The sequence below is a fragment of the Anopheles gambiae genome, chromosome 2, assembly GCF_943734735.2.
Source record: "Anopheles gambiae chromosome 2, idAnoGambNW_F1_1, whole genome shotgun sequence".
NCBI lineage: Eukaryota > Metazoa > Arthropoda > Insecta > Diptera > Culicidae > Anopheles > Anopheles gambiae.
Window position 1 is genome coordinate 37175192 of NC_064601.1, and position 24841 is coordinate 37200032.

Sequence of the window (24841 nt, forward strand, 5' to 3'; positions counted from 1 at the left end):
CAGCAGGCAGCACCACCGTGCTCGTAGCATGATAACAGCTACAGCATTAATAATAGTGCCCCGTAGTAATAGGTAGTAGTAAAACGTGGAATTTCTAACACGCACACACATACAAACGCGCGTGCAACATTTGAAAAATGCCAAAGAACAGAACGAAACCCCGTTGTTGCTGCGGTTCGGGTAGCAGGATCTCTCTGCTGAGTAATCTGCGACGGTCGAGTTCTCTTTCTCTCTCTGTCTCTTTCTCTTTTTCTCGCTCTCTCTCTCTCTCTGAGCAACATCTGCAAGCGTGCGCACTCGCTTGCTCGCACGCTCACTCACTCGCTCGCACGCACAGCGCAGCACGGATGGGTTGAGGTTGGGTCCGCGAGCGCGTTCGCTGGCGCTGGGCTCTCATTCGCAAGCTGTTAACGAGCGTGTGCGTATCGCTTTTCGACGACGGTCAGTGTGGCTGCGACTTGTCCGCCTGTCCGTGTCCATTTTTCGGTTCGTTCGCTCGGCTTTCGTTTCGCCGCCATTCCCCTTCCCGCGCATTCCACCTTTGGCTTGATCGAAGAACAGCGGGCGTGTGCGCGCGCGTGTGTGTGAGTGTGTGTGCTCAAAAAAGGTGATTCTTTATTCCAGAATGTGGAGTGTGTGTGGTGTAACTAAGTGGCGTTTTAACGCTGGCTTACATAAATCCCTTACGTGTGTAGCGAAGTGCAAAGAACAGAACAACAACAGCAACAGTGAAAAGATGACACTGTGTGCACATCGTGTGAAAGAAGAGCCCTCGGTGTCTTTCTGTGTGTGCTGCTCGTTCTAATACAGCCATATGCGAGTGTGTGTGTGTTCACTCGCATATCTCTCGGTGTGTTCGGCCAACGGCGATTGCTTTGTTGGATAATGCAATGAATAAGAATCAGTAGATCCATGCTACTGCTGCTGGTCCTGGTGCGTGGCAACCGAGGCAAACATACAACCCTATGTGTAACCCCGTTTTAATCACCGTCCTCGCTCTCTGTCCGTTGTGTGGTGCGAAGAGGAAACGTCAAACTGGTTGCCCAGTTTTGTGACCGCTTCCTTCACAGTGACATCGCTAGAGAAACCATTTTGTGTACGGTTACATCGCCCTTGCTCGACCACACAGCCGTTCGTCCAAGTGGTGTGTTTATAAAAGGATGGTTGGGGTTGGCCCCCTCAGTGCTTTGAGCATGTGTGTTTGGTGTATATGTGTGTGTGTGTGTGCATACGTCAGAAGAAAAACCCCGTGGTGCAAATCTTTTGGTTTTGCTCGCATTTTAAGGACACCTCTACACAACGACAGTGTGGTTGTTCCCCTTTTTGCTTCCTTGGTATGGGAAATGTACAGTTTTTCCCCTCCCGTACTTTGACTGTGTGTTGGGAACCATCTATCTCTCTTTCTCAATCGAGCGCTCTCTCTCTCTCTGGCTCGCGCGTGTGCTCACTGTATCGCGCTTGCTCTTTCGTGCCTGCCGTCTCGCTCTACTCGATTGTGAAACGTCAACTCGAGCCGTGAGCACGAATGAGTTCCCGAGAATCGAGTGGCTTTGTTGTGAGAGAATTACGCTGAATTCTATACAAATTACTTGAACCTTGAAAATTGCCGTGTGGCAGACGGCAAGCATGTGTGTGTGTGTGAGTTTAAATGCACTTATGAGGAATAAAACGATTTTGCTATACAAATTTGTATCACGCGATTATGTTTTTTTGGGCACAGCAGTTCCTATTCTAGCAACTGATGTGAGATCATTCTTCAACTTTCTTTTCTGTGCGCAGTCTGGGCTCGCACGGGCAGAACTCAGTTCGGAGAAGTTCAGAGTTCGTGCCTTTGCCCAGGAAGAGGGCGAAGGTAGTGTGTGCGGGCCGTGAGGGGTTCCTTTATGCCACATACTTTTAAATAATGGTCCATCGATTGGCACTTCCTTCGTTCTTCTTATTGCACACGCGCTGCATGGTTTTGTCCTGAGTGGGATGTTTTTCCCGAACGAAAAGTGCCTGCCGAAAGAAAGTAACGCTCATTCGGAAAGAGAACAAGAGAGAGACGAGCAAAGGAGACAGATAATCCGTAGGAAAGAGAACATGAATGGACTGACAAATGATAAATGAGCAAATAGGATTTTCAATCAAAAGCTCACCTTTTTTTCTGAAATACAGAATTCATTGCTGCCAGACGGGGGCTACAGTGTGGTTGTGGGTTTATCAAATTGAATGTAACTTTCACAAATGTTACGCCATACCTAAAACACTGTGTATGTGGATGGGGGAGAAACAGTGCGCTTGTGTAGGTGCAGCTGTATGTGTTATACAAACCTCGTCGTCGGGAGAAACATCCTAAAACCCTAAAGGATCAAAGGAACTTTTAAATGAGAGTGACTCACAAGACAGACAGATGGCATATATTGAACTTTTTTTGTGTGACAAGATTACGAACGATTCTACGATCCAAAAAGTGAGACAGCGAGATGAAGAGGATAAAAAAAGGAACACGGCAGTATGAGTGTAGGAAGCAGATGTGAAGTGAGTGTGCTTGTATGTATGATTCCACATGCTAAGGAGCGTAATAATAATTTGGTTATAATTTTATCCACGCAAAGGTGTGCGCATCTTATCGTTATCGATAGCAAACCGAGATGCACATAAAACATGTGTGCGCGTGTGTGCGCGATTTGGCTCATACACTCAACATGGATCATGAATTGCAAACGAATGCAATCGAACAAGGTGTCAGTTGTGTGATTGCTCGTCGCGCTATTCCCAGCGTATGCGTGTATGCATGTGTGTATGTTAACAGGAATGAGTGGACGCTGCATCACCTTGCCGATGGTGGAAAAACGTTCTTCCTGTGGCAATCCTGTTGTGGTCGGTCGGTCGGTGATATGTGTGTTGAATCTGTGCATATCCAGTATGTGGGGTGCCATAGTGTTCATACCTGAGACGGTGTTAGTGGTTGGCCAATGGCTTACTTTGTTCCCATCAAAACAGGGTTTAGTTCCTAAACTTTATTGAACAAGTTAGTGGTGGACGACACGACACGTTGAAAAGTAGGAAGTGACAAAGTAGCCATTGCTTGTCAATTACGCTTTCGTGCTCTAATTCCGAATTTTCCTTGCCATTTTTCTTTAGCTCTTTCTCACATTTGCGCCGTGCAGCAGTAGTATACGCGGCTGTTGTTTGATGTTGCTCAAAAGCTAGTGTGAAATATAGGTAGTGCATCTAAAATTCAAACCAGGCGAAACAAAAAGGTTGTCCCGTGTGTGCGTACGTTGTTGTGTATGTGTTGAAGAGAGCACCATTTTCACCCAATTGGAATACAATGACGGTGTGTGACGTCGAGTGAAAGATTCGGAGCTAAAATCCGAAAGGTTAAACAGCAACCCCCCGGGCTCCCCGAGACAAAGGGTGTTTCGATTTCACCTCACCGTAGAAAAGCCGCGTTTCGTGTTTGACAATTACCAGAGAAAAGCGGAACCCTCTTCACAGCAGAGACGTCCGTCACCAGTATCGCCACCATCACCACCACCACAACGCTTTAGTGCATTTGGTGCGAAGGGAATTTTCACATGTCGGGTTCGGTTCCGGTTCCGGTGGTGTTGCTTGCGTTGCTGGTCAGATGACTTCCGAGGAGACGAACTGGCTTAGCTATTACACTGTGAGGTACTGTCGAAGGTCGCGCCCGCACTATCAAACTTTGAACAACTAAATTGATATCACAGTTCATCGACCGTATCAGATGTGTTTGCCTTTTTATTTCATGCCCTATTCTCTGTTTTCTGTTTTTTTTTCCAGATTGCCGGTAGTTAGTGACTGTCCGGCAGGTCAAACTGCTAGAGTTACATCGAACCTGCACTCGTCCAGTAGCACCATGGCAAACAGTAGGGTTCCTTCACCCCCGCTGCCGGAAGTCAACACACCGGTGGCGGAAAACTGGTGTTACACTCAGGTTAGTTCAACATATCCTTACTTGATATTACAATGAGATCTTTGTGCTGGCAATACCACAACTACTTAATGCTGAATGCAATCTCGACTTATGTTTTTTTGGGGGGGGGCATCATGAGGGCACACACGCTTCGAATACATTTTGCAATTCCAGCGCAAAAGCTCCCCAGAGAAACGTGTGTTCCTTTTCTGCACGTGTGTTTTACACTTTTTTCCGCCATTGCCTTCAGACTAACGACCTTCCCTTGCGCCCTGAACCGACCGCACGTCACTCTTGAGCGAGAAACAGAATCATCGCCGCATCATTGTTGAACTCCCTACGCCGCTGTCGCCGCCGAGCCCAAGGAGTCGTCCGTTCGCTGTGCGCGGTACACCTTGAGCTCTGTAGTTTTGCAGCACAGCAAACCAAACACACGGCGATACACACACACACACAAACCCACACAGACACACGGGTGCCCGTGGGCCTTCTCAAGCAGAACGTTCAACTTCTGCGTTGCGGAAGGACCCTGAAAAAGCATTACGAGCGCGGAACGACGACGGTGTTCGGACGTCTTAAACCGAGCTTGAGGGTTGTGTGAGAAAGAGAGAGAGAGAGCGAGAGCGAAAGACCGCAAGCACTGGGAAGGAAGCCACAGACAGAAAACCGTTTATACCTACCCTGGCATGCTCTTTCCCCCCCCCAAATGGTTGTTCTGCGGTGGTGTGTGCTGTGCGGCGCGGCTGGTTTCTTTTGCCGGCAGATATATCGAACTGATTGGAATAATTATTTGTCTGCGTATTTTGCGTGCTTCTTCGTGACGTCCCCCCCCCCCCACCCCCTTGTGAGCTGTATGCGATAGAGCAGAGGAGGCACACATGCTCCAAGGTGCTTCGATGTTCAGAGCGGCAAAGCGCGTAATGATACTGCTTAAACCTGTTAAATTCGTGCTAACTTCGTGCACACGAAAATGGAAATGGAAGCGTTTTAATATAATATATAATTCTTCCGCTCCCATCCCAATAATTCCTCCGCTCTGGCTGGCTTTTTTATCGGCTAGTTTGTTTCCCTAACTATTCCACTTGGGTGCCACTCTAATGTGATGGGGCTCTGCTACTCTCTGCTCCATTACACGAGCAATGACCCCTTGTGCGACAATGACAACGACCGGCGGAGCGAACCGATCAGTAACCGGAGGGGGGGAGGTGGGTGTGGTGTACGGCAGTATGTTTGATGCGAGCAGCATAAATTATGTGTGTGTGTGTACACTCTTCATCGAGGGTGGTGGTAGCGCGTCCAGACCAATTCAGGGGACCCCTTCTTTTAATAGGATCGTTACACTCCTCCAACAGAGCACCAAATGATGGCCCCTAGTGGGCTAGAAATGGACTTGAAAAGGCTAGTTGAAATTAGACTAGAGGAGGGTTTATATTGAACGCTCTACTGCAGTGCAAAAGTACACACAATAGAACCGGAAATGAGGCGCGGTATGTGATGTTAATGACTTATCTTCCTTGTGTTTCCTTGGCTTGTGTTCCGCTGCTATCATTTTTATTAAATTTGCAAGCTTTAGGAAAATTGGTTGCACTTTGCAAAGGGCCAAAGACGACCTACCATCCAAAGCAACGAACTCACAGGCAAAAACCAGAGAGCTTTTTAAAATATAGAAAGCAATTTCACACCTGACACACACAGTGCCAACTAGCTTCAATTGTTTTTGCTCCATGGAAACTAGTCACCAACAGCGCCACCACCATCCCCAACCACACATCAAACCAGACCGAAACGGCGAACGTTACGCTCGTGAAGCGACAGGAAAGGGAGAGAAAGTAGTTCAACGTCTTTCGCTGCTAGACGACGGGACGACCAATATGTGTGTGCTCGTGGCGAAAGGGGGGAGAGGGAGGAGGTGCCTCTATATCCCATCGATACCGCACAGAGGAGAAGATCATCACCGTGTGTGGCTATTGCTTTTTTGGTGTTCTATTTGTAGAGCACATTCCCCGGGTCCCGTCGGCGTGTGCAAGAAGGGCAGCACGGAACACGGTTTCTTCACGCTTTTCGAGAATACTCAGCGAAAATGAGGTTCTCGTGTGTTATAAGCAGCTATGCTCGTCAATTTCTCGCCCTCGCTTCCCCTCTTTCGGCGATACATAACTTCCATCCGACACACGAAGAGGAGGGGCAGAACGAGGCATTGCTTTCCCCGGCGGGCAAGGGTTTGGTTGGTCGCCGTTTCTGCTCGATTGAAGGTGTATTTTCCATTTGCCCGTTTCGAATCGTTTCCTTCTCCGACGGTGTCTGACGACGGTGTGTGTCCTTCTCTTCCTTCCATCAGCCCCCTTCCTGGCCAATTGCTGGTGCCGCCTATTGTGGTGCACGTATGTGTTATGTTCTCGATCCGTGGGGTCGTGTTCTGTTTGTACCGTGACGCATGATGAGAGTTCCTCGTCCCAAATGATCCACCCGGCCTGAGTGTGTGTCTGTGTCGCTTTTTCACTGTGTTATGCTTTGGTCCATTTTGTTCCCTTGGGATCGAGCCGGGATCATCCGCTGTACGTTGTGCTGCACTTTGCTTTTATATTCTTTCAGTACGTTTTGCTGAGGGGGGAAAGGCGAGGGGGCACAAAAGAGGGCACTCGGTGGGTGCCGCGAGGGGGTGCAGTGCCGGGTGTGCCCTTCAACTGGCCAACTAACTCCTATAGCGAAACATTCTGTTCCTTGCCGCACTATTATACGCTGCTGTTGGCGTTGCTGCCGCGCTCGTTGCACTACTTGTTCACCTTTCATCTGTTTTCGCGGCTCGAATACAAGTCGACGACTGCTGCTGCTGCTGCTGCTGGTGCTTGGCTGCGTTTGCTCAAGGTAATTCGTTGAACTATTGCCGGGATGACGCTACGATGATGACTGGTCTCTCTTCCGATTTCGTATCCGCGTCTTTCGCACGCATCTCTTCTGATCCAATGGGTGCAGCGAGTGGAATTGTGGTGCAAATCTCTACTGATAAAGTTAATAAAATTGAAGAAATTCTTGTTCTTTATACAAAATCTTTTACTTATCATATTTGAGGCGAAAAAAAAAGAGATAAATCATACATTGGATGTGTTTGTAACTGGAGCAAAACGTTGTTGCCTTTGCCCACAACACATTCAGTACAATTGGGCAGGTTTCCTGTAGAAGAAGAAATGCGATCATCCATAATCATATCTTAAATGAGTTTGATATGCGCTTCTTCGTGTCCGTGCTTCCATAATCTTTATTGCTGTGTGATGAAAACCCTCTACTGAGGATAAGAGTGTTGCTAGCAATGTTGTTTCTGGATCGTTATTTATGCAGCAGTGGGCGATGAGGTAGGGAGAAGTAAAGAGAGAGAGAGAGAGCGAGACTTTTCTTCTTCAAACGACTGGCGGCAGAAGGCAAGACCGAAAGAAAATCCAATAGGAATGTAACGCGAACGAGATAATTGAGTTCGCGGCTCTCTTGCCTTTGGTGTCGTCTCCCTTCAGAAGAGCAGAAGATGTGTGTGTGTGTGTGGGACTCGCCTCCGCGTTTTGCCGCCTTTCCGTGTCCTGTTCTGTTGGTTGGCACCCCGGTGGAAGCAGCACAATCAAGTCGGTTTAGGTTAGAAGGAGCAGGCTGGGTGGGGCGACATCTGGTGGTGGGCTGATATAAAGAGAGCGAGCAAAGTCCCTGGCTGGCAGTGTGCTGTGGAGCGAGGGAGAACGGTGCGTTTATGTGTGCTACTGCTGCTTGCCTCGGGAAGATCGGTCGACACTTTCAAGGCCGAAAGGTTCTTGAACCACGCCGTCCGGGTCCAGAGCCAGCAGTCCCGAGCTTCTCCGATGGCGGCCGTGGCTTCGGCTTCAGTGCTTTGGCTGGACGAGGTTTGGTATTGGCTTTTTAATGATTGCAAGCGTTATACCGCAACACCAAAGACGAGAGCTTTGTTCCCCTCCCCCAGTCCGCACAGCAGTCAAAACCTTCCTTTGGTCCTTGTGAAGCTATATGTGCCATTTGTGGAGCTCTTTCGTGTTGCATCTTTTCGTTGCTCGGGTTCTATGTTTCACGTGTGAAAAGATATCTCGAAACAGCACAATGTGTGAAATGATTCTTCGTTTTTCTAACGCCTTTTGAAGCCGAAACGATATCAATCATTCTGGGTAGAGCAGAATTCTAACATGATTTCGATCGTTAGTGTAACACCGTGGTCCAAAAATAAAACGAATCTCAATGATTCATATCTCAAAGCCCCCTCCCATGTCACGTCCGTCGTATCTTAATGTGGCCAGAAAAAGGAAATTATCACTCGAGTTTCTTTTTTTTTTGGTACTTTATTGCAAAAAACCCACCGATGAATTTCGTTCGCTCCATCACGCATCCATCTTCTGGGCTGTGTGATTGATTAGCGATTCGATAATAATGTCCATTTTTTCCCCCACTCTCCGCTGCCATTGCCAAACCAAATTTGACCTTCATTAAATAACGATTAGAGCCCCAAATGCACACAAATACATGCATGCGTACACTTCCATAACGAACGATAACGACCTTCAGGGAAGGATGAAGAGACGGACAAATGCTTCCCAAGCTCTTCGGTGTGTTTATTCAGAGGGTGATTTTAATGATCTATTTTTCAGTCGCTAATCGAAAGATGGTTGCCTCGCTAAAGTATTGTAATTACTCAATAATCGCTGTGAAGCAAGCTGTTAGTTTATGTTACCCCCTTCGCAGACAGCGGTCTGTATCTTGTGTGCATTTCAATTAATGCTGTTGACACCTGTTACGAGAAGGAGGAAGCATATTTTCAAGTACGCACTTTACGCGGGCGACGCTACCCTTGACTCTCTCGCGCGCGCCCGAGCGACTGCAGACGAAGGACGAGCTTCGATTTCCAATCGCGCATCGGTGTGTGCCATTTGTCCTCAGAATATCCTTGTCTGGTTTGGTTTGCCTCTCTTTTCCTCTGTGTGTTGGAGAGCTGCCTTTTTTTATTTAATGCTATGACCCTCGTTCACCCGCTCTCGTCTGCTGCTGGTGCTGGTGCTGCTGAAGGTGACCACTTACCGACCATCGCGCCGATATGTTAAAGACGACGATGACCTGCCGGTCTCGCGCGATACAGTTTCCGTTGTTTTATTATTTTTATACGTTCCATGGCGTGCTCTGTGTGTGTGTGTTTGTGTGTTTCACAAACGTTGTTGCCATAGGCCGCCATGAGCGAAGGTTAATTTTAGCAAGAAGTGTCTATCAGTGCAAAAAGAAAACGAAGGTTTTTTTCGCCAAAAGCTCTCTCGTTCGCGCTCTCACTAGCTCTCTCTCTCTCTCCCTTACCATGAAGGTCACAACAATTTGTCGCAAAATGCCCTTCAGAATACGCAACGGTCTTTCGCACGTCATTGTCAAACGTCGTTTTGGAATTTTGCCTAGTGAAGGAGAGCAAAAAAAAAAAGGGAAACTAACTAAAGCCGAAGGACACAACACATGCAGGGCAGGGATGATACAGTTTACAGATGAGCTGTTTATTTTATGATGAAATGTTTTTTTCTTCTCTCATTCGGAAACCAATTGCAGCACCGTTCGTTTCAGCTGGCTCATCGCGCGAACCATTGCCGTGCGCAGGGTGCTGGGGTAAGGGTAACAATCTTTAAGGGCAGTTGTTGGCGAGCTCTCTTCCCAATGGCCTTCGAAATGGATTCAAATGTGTTCTGCTTTGTGCCCTCGAGCAGTACTGCAACACATGCTCCTCCCTGTGATAGCTGGTAGGAAGGGTAAAAGCGAGAGTTCATGGCCACGCTAGGTACACGAACGCGAACCTGCTGAGCCAGATGGGAAGCGAAGGCAACACCATCCATGCACACCGAGTCTCGCCTTTTCACACGGGGTATGGAACAATTTTCAAAGTTTTAATGTAAACGAAGGAATTGGGTGGAATTTCGATGTGAAAGAAGGGACCGGGCCCGAGGTAACAGCATGAAGAAACCAAATACTTACAAACGCGGAATGCGCTTATTCGTTGCGGTGTTTGAGGTAGAGCTGTTGGCTTTGGGGTTTTGTCAACCGCAAACACGGTTCTTCTCGTTGGTTGCGTTGAAATTTCGAATTTGAATTGAATGCGAAAAAACTGTTTTTCAGATCATCGCCTTTCGAAGGTGAAACATATCGAATCACATGTGCAAACACAATGTGTTTTCAAGGTTAAACATTTTGCCTAACGGCAGTGACCCCCCCCCCCCCCCCCTTTTTTGGACGGTGTTTACTTAAGTGTGGCCTTAGCTAAGCCGCTTATGGAAGGCAGCGTTTGGCAGCGTTTGTTTGGAGCCCTGTTTGTGTCCTGTTGACTGTATCTGGCCAAGTTCAAACAATCAATTCAAAGTGTCGCAGAATCTCACCTCCCTTGGGAGGAGGGAAGGCGCAGAGCGGACATAAACCGCAAAAGAATACTGAAAATGTCGCCAGGTTATTGACACTGGTGCGCGTCCCGCTCTGTTCCCTCTGGGTGCTTCTTTTACTGTAAGCCACGACACGAAACTTACGATGATTCCACTGCAGAGAAGAGCCAACATCAGCGAGATCAGAATCAAACCACTCTTTCCGAACTCCACGCCACGCCAGTAGTTGGTGTGTGTGTGTGTGTATGGGTGCTGGTACGTCTGGAAGAGTGTGTGTGTGTGTGTATGTATATCGATTCTCGAGGGTCGAAAGATACACACGAGCGCTGAGCTGGTGGATAACAAAAAGTAACAACATACAAATAGCGTTGAAGAGCGAAGCGTGAAGAAAGTTCTAACGTAATCATCTTCGTCGAAGAAGCGCACGAGGCGAAAGAAACACCATCATCATCCTCATTTATGTGAAGGTGCGTCGTCTCTTCGCTCTCGGCACGGGGAGGGGACACAACGGCGCGCAACGAACGGCGGCTGGCGGTGCTGTGTAACGCGCGCACTGTGGTGTGTCGAGGTCGATGGCCACACTCAAACCCCCCCATTCTCGTTGGTGTGTGGGATTGGACTGGAAATTCTTTATTTTGGGTTTTATTTTCTCCCGTTGGTTGTCGGTTTTTTTGTTGAACATTTTGCAAAAAAACAAACACTTGTGGTGATGTGCGTGTGCCCATTCCGAAGCGCAACGGTGGCAATGTACGCGTTTCTTTCGGTACGTGCAAACTCTGCTGCCCAATCTTATCTGCTTTCACATTCCAAACGTTTACCATCCTCTCCCTCCCCACAAAAGAGAAGTTCCCATTCTTTCCAGTGGCGAGCTTCTTTTTCGGGTTCGGGCTGTCGATGATGTGGTCGTCGTGTTGATACTTACTGTGTAATATGTCCTTTTCGCTAACTATTAGTGAAAAAGTCCACACAAATAATGGCGATTTCAATGCGTTTTTCTCACACACTTTCTTAATTCCGAATACTCCACCAAGCCTTTATGTTGAGCCAATGTGTGGTATATTATATGGCATGGCATGTGTTGATATCGTCAAACGACGACCACTGTGTTTTGCCGGTAGGTGAGATGCTATCAACTCCTTCTTTCATCACCCCATCCCGAGAACTCCCGATGCACGCCTACCGATTGTTAGCAAACTGCTGATGTTCCAACGTTCTGCGCCGCTGTCGGAGAAAGACCGTAGAAAAGCGATCGAAACGATGAACTCCTCTGCCCACCGAAGGGAAACAACGGAACGCGGGTGTGGGAGAAGGAACGGGGCACGTCCCCACGCCCGTGCTGGTGTTATGCTTGTGCGCCCGAGTTCAAGGTCAGTTCGTTCTATCGCCCCGCGAGAGTGTGTGCGATAGCTGGTCGGTGTGTGTACACCCCAACAACCCCCCTTCACCATCCGTTAGCTCCATCACCATTGCTGCACCTCGCCTCCTAATGATATGGTGTCCGCACACAACACATGGGTTGGCATACGATTTGTTTTATGAACCTGCTGCGGCGGCTGCTGCTGCTGCTGCGTTTTGACGATGCACACGGCGTGAGTGAGTTAAATATGTGCACGCCCCAGGCCTGTGCATGGGGCTGTAAAGTCGTCCCTGTCGATAAAGTTGCATCGCGGTAATGTGAGAGGGTGTGTGTGTCGCGGGAGGAGAGGTGGTTGCACTTTATGGAGCGAGGGCCCCGCTCCACAGGTTCGATCCTCTCGCGCACCAAGCTGTGCAGGGGGAAGATATTATTGGAATCTGCCATTTGGTGAAGGTACAGAGGAATTTAATGTTGTTTACCAGTTTTTTATTTGTTGGCAATTATTGTTCGCTGAAATATGGGCGATTCATTTAATTTTATATACATGAACGGCTGTAATTAACAATCAAATGTATCTCTATTTTAATTTCTTCTTACAAAGATTGTACATCAACTTCAATCGAAAGATCATCAACCAGTAATAAACCAATATTTTACAATTCTCAATCAATAAATGACCGTGTGTGGTGCTTAACTCGCGAAGCAGTCAGCTTACATTTAACTCATCGTCACTGTTCGCCATTAATCTTGGTTGTGATTAATCGCGCAACCATTTTACTAGGCGTTGTTTTTGCAAAGATGAACGTCCTAAAGATGCACGTTACGCTGTGATAATAATGGGAAGAATTAACAACCTTCTCATTAGTAGAGCAAGTGAACTAAATCATTGGTTGCCTCGAAATGCTGTTTCACACCCGCCGTTTGCTAACGTGTTTTATGCTGTCCCAATGTTGTTTTCCCTCGCTCTTTCACTAACTCGAGCTGGAATAGAAGAAAACGACGAGCCAATTATATCTCTATATGGTGCTTCTTGCTACAGTTGTTGTGGTGATACAGTTTCAAATACAACCACCCACTAGTGCTGCGTTTGATGCTTCTTCGGGAGGGATTATTACACTCAGATAGAGTGTGGCTGGTGGTGAGAGAGGGTCATCGATCTTTTCTGCTTTCGGGCAAGTTAAGGAAGAATATTCTATTCTATTCCGTCTTGTACAGTGAGCGCGGGTGTGGAGGTGGTTAGGCAAGGGAACGAAAAGGGTGGCTTCCATGTGTTGTTGTGGCTACGATAAAGGTAGCGAAGCGCAACCGAAAAGAACGGTTAACGATGGTAATTGCAAAGGAAACACATATTCAACCAGCCTCAACTACCACCGCACACAACCAGTACCGTCGAATAACTCACTGGTGTGTATTATGTGCGAGTTCCGATGGTTTTTTTTGGGCTTTTGCCTCAACTTCCTTCTCAACAGCGTTTTGCTGGGCTTTTAGAAATGCTGTTAAATGTGTAGCCACCTCGAAATAGAAATATTGGACATGCGAGAGAGCCGGATTGAGCGGCAGCAGCATTACTTTGCATGTTTTTTTCTTGTTCTTGTTCCTCCTCATATGAGTGAGTTGTTGGGTGTTTGCGGCGAGCGATGCTCTCACCGTCGGTTATTCACGGATGGTTATGCGCTCATCAGTTGATTTCCTCCTCTTCCAGGCGTGTTTGTGCGCTCCCTCCCAGTGCGCCTGCGGAAGGTATTTACGCGATCAGAATACTTTAAAACACCTTCTAGCGCTCGCCCTCTCAAGCCGCGCGCTCAGCTCATAAGCCGGACGACGACCCCCGGTCGATCGTTCGTGTTGGTAGAAGTTGACGACTTCTGGCGCAAACCAAGAAGCCGTTGACCGCTGGAATTGCCTGCCTTCTGCCTTCTGGTTCTGTGGTTGCTCGTTGCGTTATTTATCATTCGAAAAAAATATTTTTGCGTTTGTCGGAAGAAAGCGGCTTGCTGTGCTTGCCCACACACCACACAACGATGATGATGGTATCGGGAAGACAGACGGATGAGACGGATCAAACCGGCGGCAACAAACTGTGAGATGAAAACGGTTTGATAATCTGTTCGGATTGCGCTCTGGACCATCGCACACATTACTGCCTGTCAAGTGGAAAGCACAAGAACGGTGTAAAATAGGTAAAGTTTGGTCCTAATTTTCATAAGTGTTATATGGATCAAACACGGCTCCGATCACTTCGAAAACGTTAAGAAGCCGAGATAAAAGCCGACATTTTCACACGCACGACCACTACAGCAGCGTCATGTACGCAGACGATCATCGTTTGTTGGTTCACTTTATTGGGGAAGCGCTAAGTACCGGAAATCCATACCCCTATAGGAAGAAGAAAAGCGCGTACCGAAGGCAGAAGAAAATGTAAAGAGAGAGAGAGAGAAGGCATAGTCTTTTTTCCTGTACATATTTGTGCATACACGCAGCCCTGTTGCTGCATAACCACCGACTCAATGTGCCCACCCCTTCCCTTCCGCCCTCCAGCGTCTCAGGGTATGATAGAGGGAAGCGGGGAAAGGAGTGCGAACTTGGCTGCCGATAGAAGCGCTTTTACATCAATTATGCTCCGGTTCCGTCCTGCGATTTCTCATGCTTGATGGGGTTTTTCCTCCCGTTGCTGCTGCTGCTGTGGTCGTTAGTGGTGGGGAGGTTTTTTCTTTCTTCTCTTACTTTTTTGTGGCCACCAGCCAGCCCTTCTGCTGCGTTACGTTCACTTTCTAGCCGGAATTACGCCACACCGCGGGTAAAAGTGAGTGTTTTGAAAAAAAAGGGCGTTTGTTGATGCGTTTGTATGTTGGCGCTGTTGCTGTTGCTGCGGCTGCTTTCCCAAGCGAGTGGAAAATCGGAAGCCATACCACGAGCCTCCTCCTCCCCCCTTAGCGGCTTGATAAGGTTGGGGGGCGTGAGGGGCCTTGGCCATAAGGTAAAAGTGGAATTTCTAGCCGTTTTTCTTCCCCCGGGCGGAAAATGGAGAAAGAATTCGGATGCTTCTGTGTTGTGTGTGTGTGTGCTTCCGGTGGAATAACACGTTCCTTTTGGAATGTTTGTTTTTTCGTGCTGTTGTTGTATAAAACACACATTTTTGCTGCTCAAAGTCAAACCCAACATGTTGCAGAAGTGAAAAAGTGTAACGGCGGTGGTGCACCCTGCTTACAAAAAAATGCTGCCTTTCATAAGTCTTCATTTACACACACACACACACACCCATAACAAAGAAAAAATGTCCACAGACAATTACTGGTTAAGCAAGACAAACCCTGTCCTTTAAGCTCTGTTCCTTTAATCAAATGTTTGGCCCAAAAGAGAAAGGAGGAAGTGCAAAACCGACCAATGAAATAATCGCAAATGAAGATGAGCGGCATTTGTTAACGGCGAACCGTGGGGGTGGGCGAACCAATCATGCCTCCCACGATCACCATATCATCCTCATCAGCGCCATCATCATCATCATCGTGCGTGTGTGTGGTTGCTTATTATTGTGGTTGCTGTGTAACACATGCACGCAGCATAAAAGCGCGTGAAAGTGAGCGAAGAAACGATCGGAAGCTCAAAACGAAAGTGGTGCCGGTAGCAGCGCGGTTTAGATAAATGATTAAAGAGCGAGAAAGAGAGAGAAAGAGAGACAGACAGAGAGAAAGAGGGAAGGAGCGCACAAAAAGGGCTACGCGTGTGATTGTGTGTAGTTTCGCGGATTTCGCTAAGTTTGTTGTTAGCGAAGGTTTGCTGACCCTTGAGCGTTTTCTTTGCTGTTACACAGCTGTCCTCTTTCTTATTTGTTTTCCTTTTTGTGTGGGTGGTTTTCCCTTCGCTTCACAGCAATTGCACAACAAACGATGGATGTGGGTTGAAGGGGCAATGTGGAGGTAGCTTATCATACATATCATATTTGAGCATAAGAGTTATCCAACAGAGGATGTTTGAATAGTTTAATGTAAAAATGCGATATGCAAAACCCAGCATGGAGGGAAACTATTAAAGAAAAGCGCTGCACATTTTGTTTCGTCAAAATGGAGCCCTTTTTCCTTCTTTTTCAGCTTCCTATTTCACTTCCTTTCTTCGCGCGGCGGGCGTAAGCTGCTGCTTATGTTTGTGAGTGATGCTGATCGCTGTTTGCCTTTCTCTCGCCCTCGCCGCGTGATCAATCTGCTGAGCTGCTGCTCCCTTCTCATCCCTTCACGTGCCCCCCCTTTTTCTCACCCAACTCATCCATTGTTGCTCGGTACTCTCACTTTCGTCTGTGGGGCCAGCAGTTTTGATTTGCGCGGGAGGCTGACGGGAATAATGTTATGCTCCTCCAATTCGTCCCCCGAGCGAGGAAGCCCTTGCACTTCTTCTCTCTCTCTCTCTCTCTTTCTCTTTTTCTCTCTTTCTCTTTCCGTCTGATCTCTTAACAACACGGTGATGTGTGTCCCGTACCGTGTTTATTTAAATGTGAAATAATCAAAAATGATCACGGGACGAACCCCGCATCCCGTTGGCGCCCCCCGGGGGGGGAGGTCATACTACGACCGAATGCACTTACTTTCCTTCGGCCGGTCGGATTTCACCCGAATGATTTGTTCCGGTTTGGTTGCCGCCGGTCCTCCCCCCTGTGCCTCCTCTCTGGTGTCCCATCGCAACCGGAAAAGTGTGCTGTGTGCTGTGGCGCTGGTGCTCTGTGCTCTGTGACCGTCGGCCGATTGTGTGTGCAGTAAGAGAGGAGTCTGCCCTACCACCTCCTCCACCGCCACCGCCTCATCACTTGGCAGACCGCGCAAACGAGAGCGAAAGTGAAATGTGGATGGCGCAAAACGAAAATGTGTCCAACATTCACATTCACTACTTTCATTTGCAGCGTCGCTGTGTTCCGACAGTGTGTGTGTGTATCTTGGAATGGCGCATAAGGGGTGGGAGATGGGAGGAGACGATCGGCCGGAGCAGAAGAGCTGGCGCGATCTCCTTCCGGTCCGTATTTGGCGCGAAGAGAAGTGGGGGGGATATGATTACGGAGGTGATGATCATCATCCAAGCCCCATCCAAAATTCATACCAAATACTTCTCTCCCCTCTACTATGCTGATTTCTCTCCCACACGTCTGGTCGCCCGAAATTACTCAACACGATAATGTATCGCTGGTGAAAAGTAATGCTGGAAAACATTCATTTCTAGCTGTGTGTGTCTTCTTCTGTGGCGAGAGGACTAAAAGTGAGGGTTTTTTTTAAGGAAGAGTATTTTATATATCACTGAGTGTGTGTTGGGTGATTAGTTGTAAAACTGAATTTCTGATTTACTTTACTACACATACACTGTTAATATAAAGGACAGTACGTTACTGTCGGTTCCTGTACAACATAAATAGCACAAATGGAGAAACTTATTTCCTCAATTTTTGGACACGCTAATTATGCAAAGGGTTCGCGTTCGTGCGCCGTAATAGGGTTTGGATTTCCAGTCGTGTGCTAATTTTCACACCACCACTTGTGTGTGTTTTTTCCGCGTTGCAAGAGGCCATACATACCTTGTTTTGTTGTGTGGTTCGTCCGGACAGCAGCAGACATTTGTTTTATCTACGCCGCCATCCGTTTTTATCACATGTGTGACCATTTTGGTTTTTGCTGGTGTTTATGTTTACTAAACCTTGTTATACAGACAATCTGCTGCAGCATGTTATTGCAAAAAAATTAAAAAATTTGAAATTATCGTTGAAATAAATTGGCTAAATGTTTGTCAATTGATATTTATATATTTAACTACAATGCTTCAATGCATCTATCCAACAATTAACCTGTCGCCATTTTATGCTCAAGGCTTATCCAGTGATCTCCTCGCCATAATCACATAAGAAAAAGGAGTTTTTTTTGCATTGATCTTGTTGTAACACTACAATACTACCGTGTATGGATAGCACGGCAATGATCCTTCCCTAGCGGAAAGATTGATTTCCTTTGGGATGCTAAGTGGATGATGAGGGGGCAGAGGGGTGTGTGCGCTGCTTGCTGTGTCTGTCTGTGTGCCCGTTAAGTAAGGAGGCGCCCGGTAGAAAAGCAGCAGAAAGAAAGCACACTCGTCTCTGTGGTGTTGATCGCCATTTCCCGCGGCACAAACACGTTTTTAACCTCTGCTCTTCTGCCTGCCCCTCTTTCTCTCTTGCAGTCTCTCTCCTTCTCTCGCTTTATTCATTTCTCCGCTTACATAATGGTCGGTCGGATTCGGAATGGGGTGGGAGGGGTGCGGTGCTGCTTCGTTGGCTGGGCTGATCGCCCGCAAACCATCCCACCATCCCCTCTTCCTCCGCCCCGCCGTGGTGTTGTGTAAGGGTGAAACTTTACGGCAAGAGGGAGGGGAGTCGTAGCCATGCTGTAGAAATGATGGTTTCCTTTTTTTTTGCATTGCTTCTGCGCGCTGAGGGTGGGGTGGTTTGCACTGTTTCTCCCCCGAAACGAGATATCCTCCCAGCCGATCGGTCGGGCTCCTTTCTCCGCTGATCATTTCTCTTTTTCGAATACGCTCTGCTCGGACGCATTCTCTCGCGTGTGTGCGCTCGTATATCCTGTGAGTCGTTTCTCCAAATCGGGATATTGATCTTGGGTCGTGCGGGAGAAGTGGAGAAGGGAGCTAGCTTACTTTTACCGGAAATATAGTACACTGTCCGTGTGTCCACTTCCTGTTCCGCTTGCCATTTTATGCCGGTTGAGGGTGGTGGTGGGGCGTTTCTCGCGCACTCGCCTCTTCTGTTCATCGCCCCCGTTGCACTCCTCCAGGGATTTTGCAAAATGACATTCAACGACACCGACAGAATCGGCGAATGGAGAAAGGTGTCGGGAGGGAGGGTGTGTGTGTGTGTACCCGGTTGTTTGTCTCGCTTGTCTGGTGTGTTAAAAAGGGGAGCAAAATGATCGTTAATTCAAGGTGTCGTCTATCTTTGTTATGTGTCTTACAAAAAAGTAAGATCAATACTGAAAGTAGCGTAGGGGAGGCGGGGTGGGTAGGAGCAGAAGGCTTCCCTCTGTAATCCCAAATCACCTCTCGCACTGGTGCGGCGCCGCTGCCGCGAGGTGAAAGTGAAAGAGAGCACACGGAGGAGAGCCCCAGCGTAAGGCGTCGACGAAGAAGGGAAAGGGGAAGAGGGAAAGAAAGGTGAAGAAACGGCCATCGAATGCGGTAACACACTCACCGCCTTACACCCCGTGCCCTCCGCCGCCCCGATGCGCGCTGGACGAGAAAGCAAAGGGAAGTGTACGGGTGTGTGTGTGTGCGTGCGCGCGCGAGAGAAACCCCCGGAGGTGTGTGGTGGTGCGCGGTGCGCTCGGTGAGAGTGAAATGTTTTTGGGCAGCAGCTTTTCATTGTGTAGTATTGGTTATGAAGGCGTGTGCGCGCGTGCGCGGGCTCCCTCTCGCGCCGTGCTTTAGTGGTGGTGGTGGTGGTAAACCGCTGGAGAAGAGCCTGAGACACTCTCACTCCCGAATGGCCCAAGCCATCGTCGCCGCAGCAGCAATAGGGACCGATCGCGGCACAAACTTTGGCCGGCGCACAACAGTGTTTCGGAGTCGCTCGTCGAGAGTGTCAGCAGCCGTTGTGTGAGCGGAGCCCGCAATAGTTGTTGTGTTTGGTCGTCGGCGCCGCGGTACAGAGTGTGTGCGCACGAACACACCGCTCCACACGTTCGATCGGCCGGTCGCTCGCCATTGCGCCCTGTTGGTGTGTCATGTTTTGTGAGAAGATCCGCGTGCACTTTTGTGAAGAGATCGTCTTCTTCGATTCGTAGCATCATCAAACCATTCGTACAAAAGCTTCCCAAAGCTCCCTGGTCCCAGCGAGAGAAGCACTTGAATCATTAGTGCTTCTGTGTTTTAATCCTCTAGCCAGTCCCCTTGGTGTGCTTTCTACCGGAAACCGTTCCTTTTTTGTTTGCCGTGTGTGTGTGTGCTGTGTGCGTGTGCATTTATAAATTCACCCTTTGAGTATTGGGGTAGCCCCCGTCTGTGATGTGTTTGTGTGTTGTGTTTTAACGTATTTCGAGCTGTCGAGGCAGATTTTAATCTCACCCACCAAAGCTGTGTTCCAACGTCGTTACAAGTAGTTACCACCTGCGTTCGAAGTTCCTCGTTCACTCCCGCTATCTCCTTTTGTGCTCGAAAAAAGCATCCAATTGCCTACATTCAGGCGGTAAAGGTTAAGAAAGATTCCTATTAGCCCGCGAGTGCTGATTCCAATAGAAAAAGAGTCTCCCGTGCAGTGCTGCGGATGTGCCGGGAGAAGGCAAGCGGCTGCAGTTTCGTGTCCCCGTTGTGAGCGTTTTTTTTTATGCAAAAGCTGAAAGCAAAGTCAAAGTATGGCCGACAAGTGTGTGCAAACGGCAACTACGACCGTGCGGACGAGAACGATCGCCATTGCAACGGCTCCGGCCGGGTCGACTTCCGGCGGCAGTGGTGGTAGCAGTAGTGTTAGTGGAAGTAGTGGCGCATTTTTAGTACCTCCGATTGTGATACCACCGCGGCCACCCCGCCGACGCATCCTGACCGCCACGTACATGGCCACGACAACGATTGCCAAATCGCGGCCACCACCGGCGGATGGTGACGATGATGGTGGTCCTGTCGCTGAGGCGTCCTCCTCCACCAGCCAGCACCAACCCCACCGACTGCTACCTTCCAGTACAACGAGCGCCGGTACGGTCGCGGCCTCCGAGTCGGCGGTTCTACCGGTGGCGGAGGGTCGGTTAGATCCTGCTCCTGTTGCAACTACCACCACCACCACCACCACCATGACAAAAGCGGGCGAGGACGGGCTTAAGGAGACGGACGATGATCTCGAGGAGCGGAAATACGTGTTCAAGATGAAGCTCAACTACTGCAACATCTACCTAGTGACGACCAGCTACCGAAAGGAAAGGCTCCTTCCCATTTTCAATTTTGCTTCTTCTTTTTTTGCTGTTGTTGTTGCTCCGATAATCGTCAGGCTGCCAGGGGTTTCACTTTTATCTGGTCGCAAGGGTAGCAAGGGGACAGAGGTAGCAGCAGGCGAAAGGTGGGCTGAGAGGATTGTTACGTGTACCGTTTCCTCATGCTCTGCCACTGCTGCTGCTCCTCCGCTGTCATCTTTCACCGCAAAAAAGAGGCGTCGTTGTAAGAGAGAGGATGAGAAGGGGGACGGGCGGAGGTGGCCAAGACAACACAACAGCGCCTGGGGTCTGGCAGCTGCACCACTTGCGGGGCATTTCTTTTTCAGCAGCCACTCTCTACTTTTACATAATCGTTAACAACGCCTCTTCCATCTCCCTCCACACGCCCATCGCCGCACGATGATGGGGGAAGAGGGGGGAAGGGAGAGGCGAATCTCCTTCACGCCACGATCACTTTCTTCGGAGTGTGGGCCTCCGTCACGCGGGGGAAAAGTCTGCAAACGGTCGCCCGGCGACGATCTCCATTGCATCTTAGTGTGTGTGTGTGTGTGTGTGTGTGTGTGTGTGTGTGTGTGTGTGTGGCGTGGGTTTTTTTTTGTCGATTTTGTTTTGTTTTGCTATTTCCTTTCTATGACGCGCTCTCTCTCTCTCTCGCTCTTGTGCCCTCCGCTTTGTCGTTCCATTGTTGATGTTGGTCAGCATCGTGCACACGCAACAGCCCCACCAAAAGCAACACACACTCTCTCACCGATCAAGAGTAAACTGTGAAGGGATGATTTGTTGTGTGTGTGTGTGTGTGTTTCCACTGTGACTCTCTCTCTCTCGAACGTACACGCGTGTCACCCTGGTGGTGAAGGGATCCGTTTAATGTGGGGAGCCGTCCCTCTGTTGGGGGCACGTTTTCTCCTGTCTGCTGCACCCGTCAACCAACCACTCCCCCCTCCCCCTCTCCACTCACACACAGCGTCCCTTTCGATGCTCTTTTGCAGGCGTCGGCGGTGAGGCAGGGGTTGTGCGCTTGCTTTCTCGTCTCGATGTTTATACCCGCAAGCTTCTTTTGCACGCGCGCGTGCTGGGAAGCTTTCTTCCCCTCTCAATTCTCCCCCCGCAAAGGTTGAGTGAGTGGGTGTTGTTTCGCGCTTAAACGCAGTGAAAGACCGGAAGAAAGAAAGCAACTGTGCGGGCTGCGGTGGTTGAAGAGGAGAAGGAGGCAAGGGGGAAGGCGGGGAGAGCGAATTAAAATATTGGTTACCTAACCGACCGACCGACGTTTTCTGTTTGGTTTTGGTTTAAATAAGGCTTCGTCTTCTTCGCTGGCGTGAGTCAGAGAGGGAGAGAGAAATCGTAACAACGAAACGACAGGAGCAACGGTGTGTATACCACCCTCTCCGTATCATCACCCCCAGGCACACCAACTGCTACCCCCCCCCCCCCCCTCCCCCTTCCCAGGAGTAGAGGTGGCGTCTTTTTGTTGCGCATTGTGTGCGCATGGCGAAAATTGGAATGGAATATTGAAAACTTTTCCTATGCGCGCGCGGCATTTTCGGCTGGTTGCGGGGGGGGGGGGGGTGGGGAGGCCCCTTTCATATTCAACTTTTCTTTCTTCTTTCACCCGAATGATGATGATCCACACGACGATTGTGAGATAGAGAGAGAGGTGTCTGGCCCCCGCTGCTTTCGTATGCGCGCGATCGTGGCCAACGCGTTTTGGGGTGTAAAATCTGTTTCACGGCCGGGCCGTCGTGGGCACACGCTTTTTCTGGCTTATGTTTATTTTAATTTATTTTATTTCTCCTTGTACTACTATCGGTGTCTGAATTTCAAATGAGACGCTCACGATTGCAAAAGAAGCAGTAGAAGAAGATAAGCGGCGATGACGCTGTCTCACGTTTTTGTCGAATTGCGAATTTTGTTCCAAATCTTATTACAAATTTTCCTGTTGGAATATTTGACGAATTGCTTCATATTTGTTTGGGGGTTATGGTGTTGTATGAACGTCGTTGATTGCATTCAGCTTTTGTGTTGGGACGTGTCGAACGCTTTAAATTGCATTAAAACTCGATGTGACATAATTTTAATATTATTCTCTCCTTTCTTTCCCACCAACAGGTCAAAGTGGTCAAATTCAGCTACATGTGGACGATCAACAATTTCAGCTTCTGCCGGGAAGAGATGGGCGAAGTGCTGAAATCCTCCACATTCTCCGCGGGTGCTAATGATAAGCTAAAATGGTAAGTGTGGCTTTCTTTTGTGCGGTTTTACCGTAACGCTCAAAATGTCAAATCTGTGTAAAAAGATAAAAATAAGATTTATTGTGATAATTTTCCCCTCACCATATACGGATTGGTACGGTGGGGAGGAAGAGGCAAAACAACGGGTTGAAGCTCGTGTTGTTATGAAACTGATCCTCTGAAGTTTCATTGCAAATGCTTCAACATCCCAATCATCTCTGTGCCCGGCCCACCCCCCACTTACTTACCATTGACCTCCAGGATCTTGCAGCCACTTTCTTCCATTCTTCCCGGGGTGGGGGGGAAAGAGAGTATAGGGTCCGCGCTCGGTAGGATCCTTTCACCGACTCCGAAATTTCACCGGAAAGAGAGTGCCTCATCAAACCAGCAAACGGCGGGGGACATATGGGGGCGCACAAACCGCCCGTAAGAGAGATATCCGTGTAGAAAGTCTGCCGGCTGCCGCCGTCATTTCCGTGTAGAAAGTACAAAGGTTACATGCGATGGTTGCAGTTGTTGTTGTTTTTTGTTGTTGCTGTTGTTTTTGCTCGCTTTGTCTGGCCTCTGTTGGGTATTTGTTTGCTTGCGGACGGTTTGGTGTTTATATTTTTTAAAAACTTTCGTTTTAAAAACACCACCGCCGGTCGGTCCATGTGCCTACAGTGTGTAAAAGCTTTGTGATAAGCTTTAGTAAGGGCGGGCAGTGTTTCTGTGTAGTGTGCCATTTTTGGAAACACATTCCAATGGCGTTGGTTTACAGTCGCCCGCCGCGTTGCCTTTCATTTCCGTGGCCAACACATTCGAAACGCCGCATAACACTGCGAGAAGCAATGTAAAAGTAATATTAATTTCCAACATTCTGACCTGTGTTGTGTGGCATTTTCGTCGTACGGATTGAATGAATATTTCCTCTAAATGTATCGTCTTTCCTTCTTTCTCCCCTCTCCCAGGTGCTTGCGCGTCAATCCAAAAGGTCTGGACGAGGAAAGCAAAGACTATCTCTCCCTCTACCTGCTGCTGGTGTCCTGCAATAAGTCGGAAGTGCGGGCCAAGTTCAAATTTTCCATCCTCAACGCCAAACGCGAGGAGACGAAGGCGATGGAATCGCAACGGGCGTACCGGTTCGTGCAGGGCAAGGACTGGGGCTTCAAAAAGTTCATCCGGCGAGATTTCCTGCTAGACGAGGCGAACGGCCTGCTGCCGGAGGACAAACTAACGATATTCTGCGAGGTACGACAGGCGCGTCTTCGCGTTGCACTAAGCCAGAGTCTAATTCCCACCGTCCTTTGTTTTATACCGCCCGCAGGTCAGCGTAGTGGCCGATAGTGTGAACATTTCCGGCCAAAGCAACATCATCCAATTCAAAGTGCCAGAATGCAAGCTGTCCGAGGACCTAGGGACACTGTTCGACAACGAAAAGTTCAGCGATGTCACACTAGCGGTCGGTGGCCGAGAATTCCAGGTGCACAAAGCAATCCTTGCAGGTAAGTAACATAATGCGCTCACTTACGCGGGTGCGCACCGCAGCAAACCATGGGGTCCTTTTAATAATGCGATGATTTTTTTCTTCCCCCGATGCGCGCAGCACGCAGCCCCGTGTTTGCGGCAATGTTCGAGCACGAGATGGAGGAGCGAAAGCAGAACCGGGTCGCCATCACCGACGTGGACCACGAAGTATTAAAGGAGATGCTGCGGTTTATCTACACGGGGAAGGCACCGAACCTGGACAAGATGGCGGACGATCTGCTCGCGGCGGCGGACAAGTACGCGCTCGACAAGCTGAAGGTGATGTGCGAGGAAGCGCTCTGTGTTAACCTGTCGGTCGAGACGGCGGCCGAAACGCTGATCCTGGCCGATCTGCACAGCGCGGACCAGCTGAAGGCGCAAACGATAGACTTCATCAACACGTAAGTTGCATTTCGAGAGCGCTGTGCCGCGCGGCGCCAAACCGCCGGACCGTATGTTAGTCTTTCTTATGCTCATCGTACCATTTTTTTCTCTCTCTT

The 24841-nt window shown here is 48.9% G+C and overlaps 1 protein-coding gene across 6 annotated transcripts in view; it reads left to right on the forward strand.

The window, feature by feature from the left end:
• LOC1272801 (protein roadkill) overlaps nt 1-24841 on the forward strand; it is a 77945-nt gene that overhangs the window by 48734 nt on the left and 4370 nt on the right. For 4 of the 6 annotated variants that reach the window (XM_061646952.1, XM_061646953.1, XM_061646948.1 and 1 more), the window contains exons 2-6: nt 3790-3943; nt 22714-22835; nt 23786-24065; nt 24142-24319; nt 24421-24742. In XM_061646952.1, the coding sequence (XP_061502936.1) occupies nt 3790-3943; nt 22714-22835; nt 23786-24065; nt 24142-24319; nt 24421-24742 (1056 nt within the window). Of the gene's footprint in view, nt 1-384; nt 608-3126; nt 3658-3789; nt 3944-22713; nt 22836-23785; nt 24066-24141; nt 24320-24420; nt 24743-24841 lie in introns of those variants that run through there. The other 2 variants (XM_061646950.1, XM_061646951.1) reach the window with 1 other exon arrangement.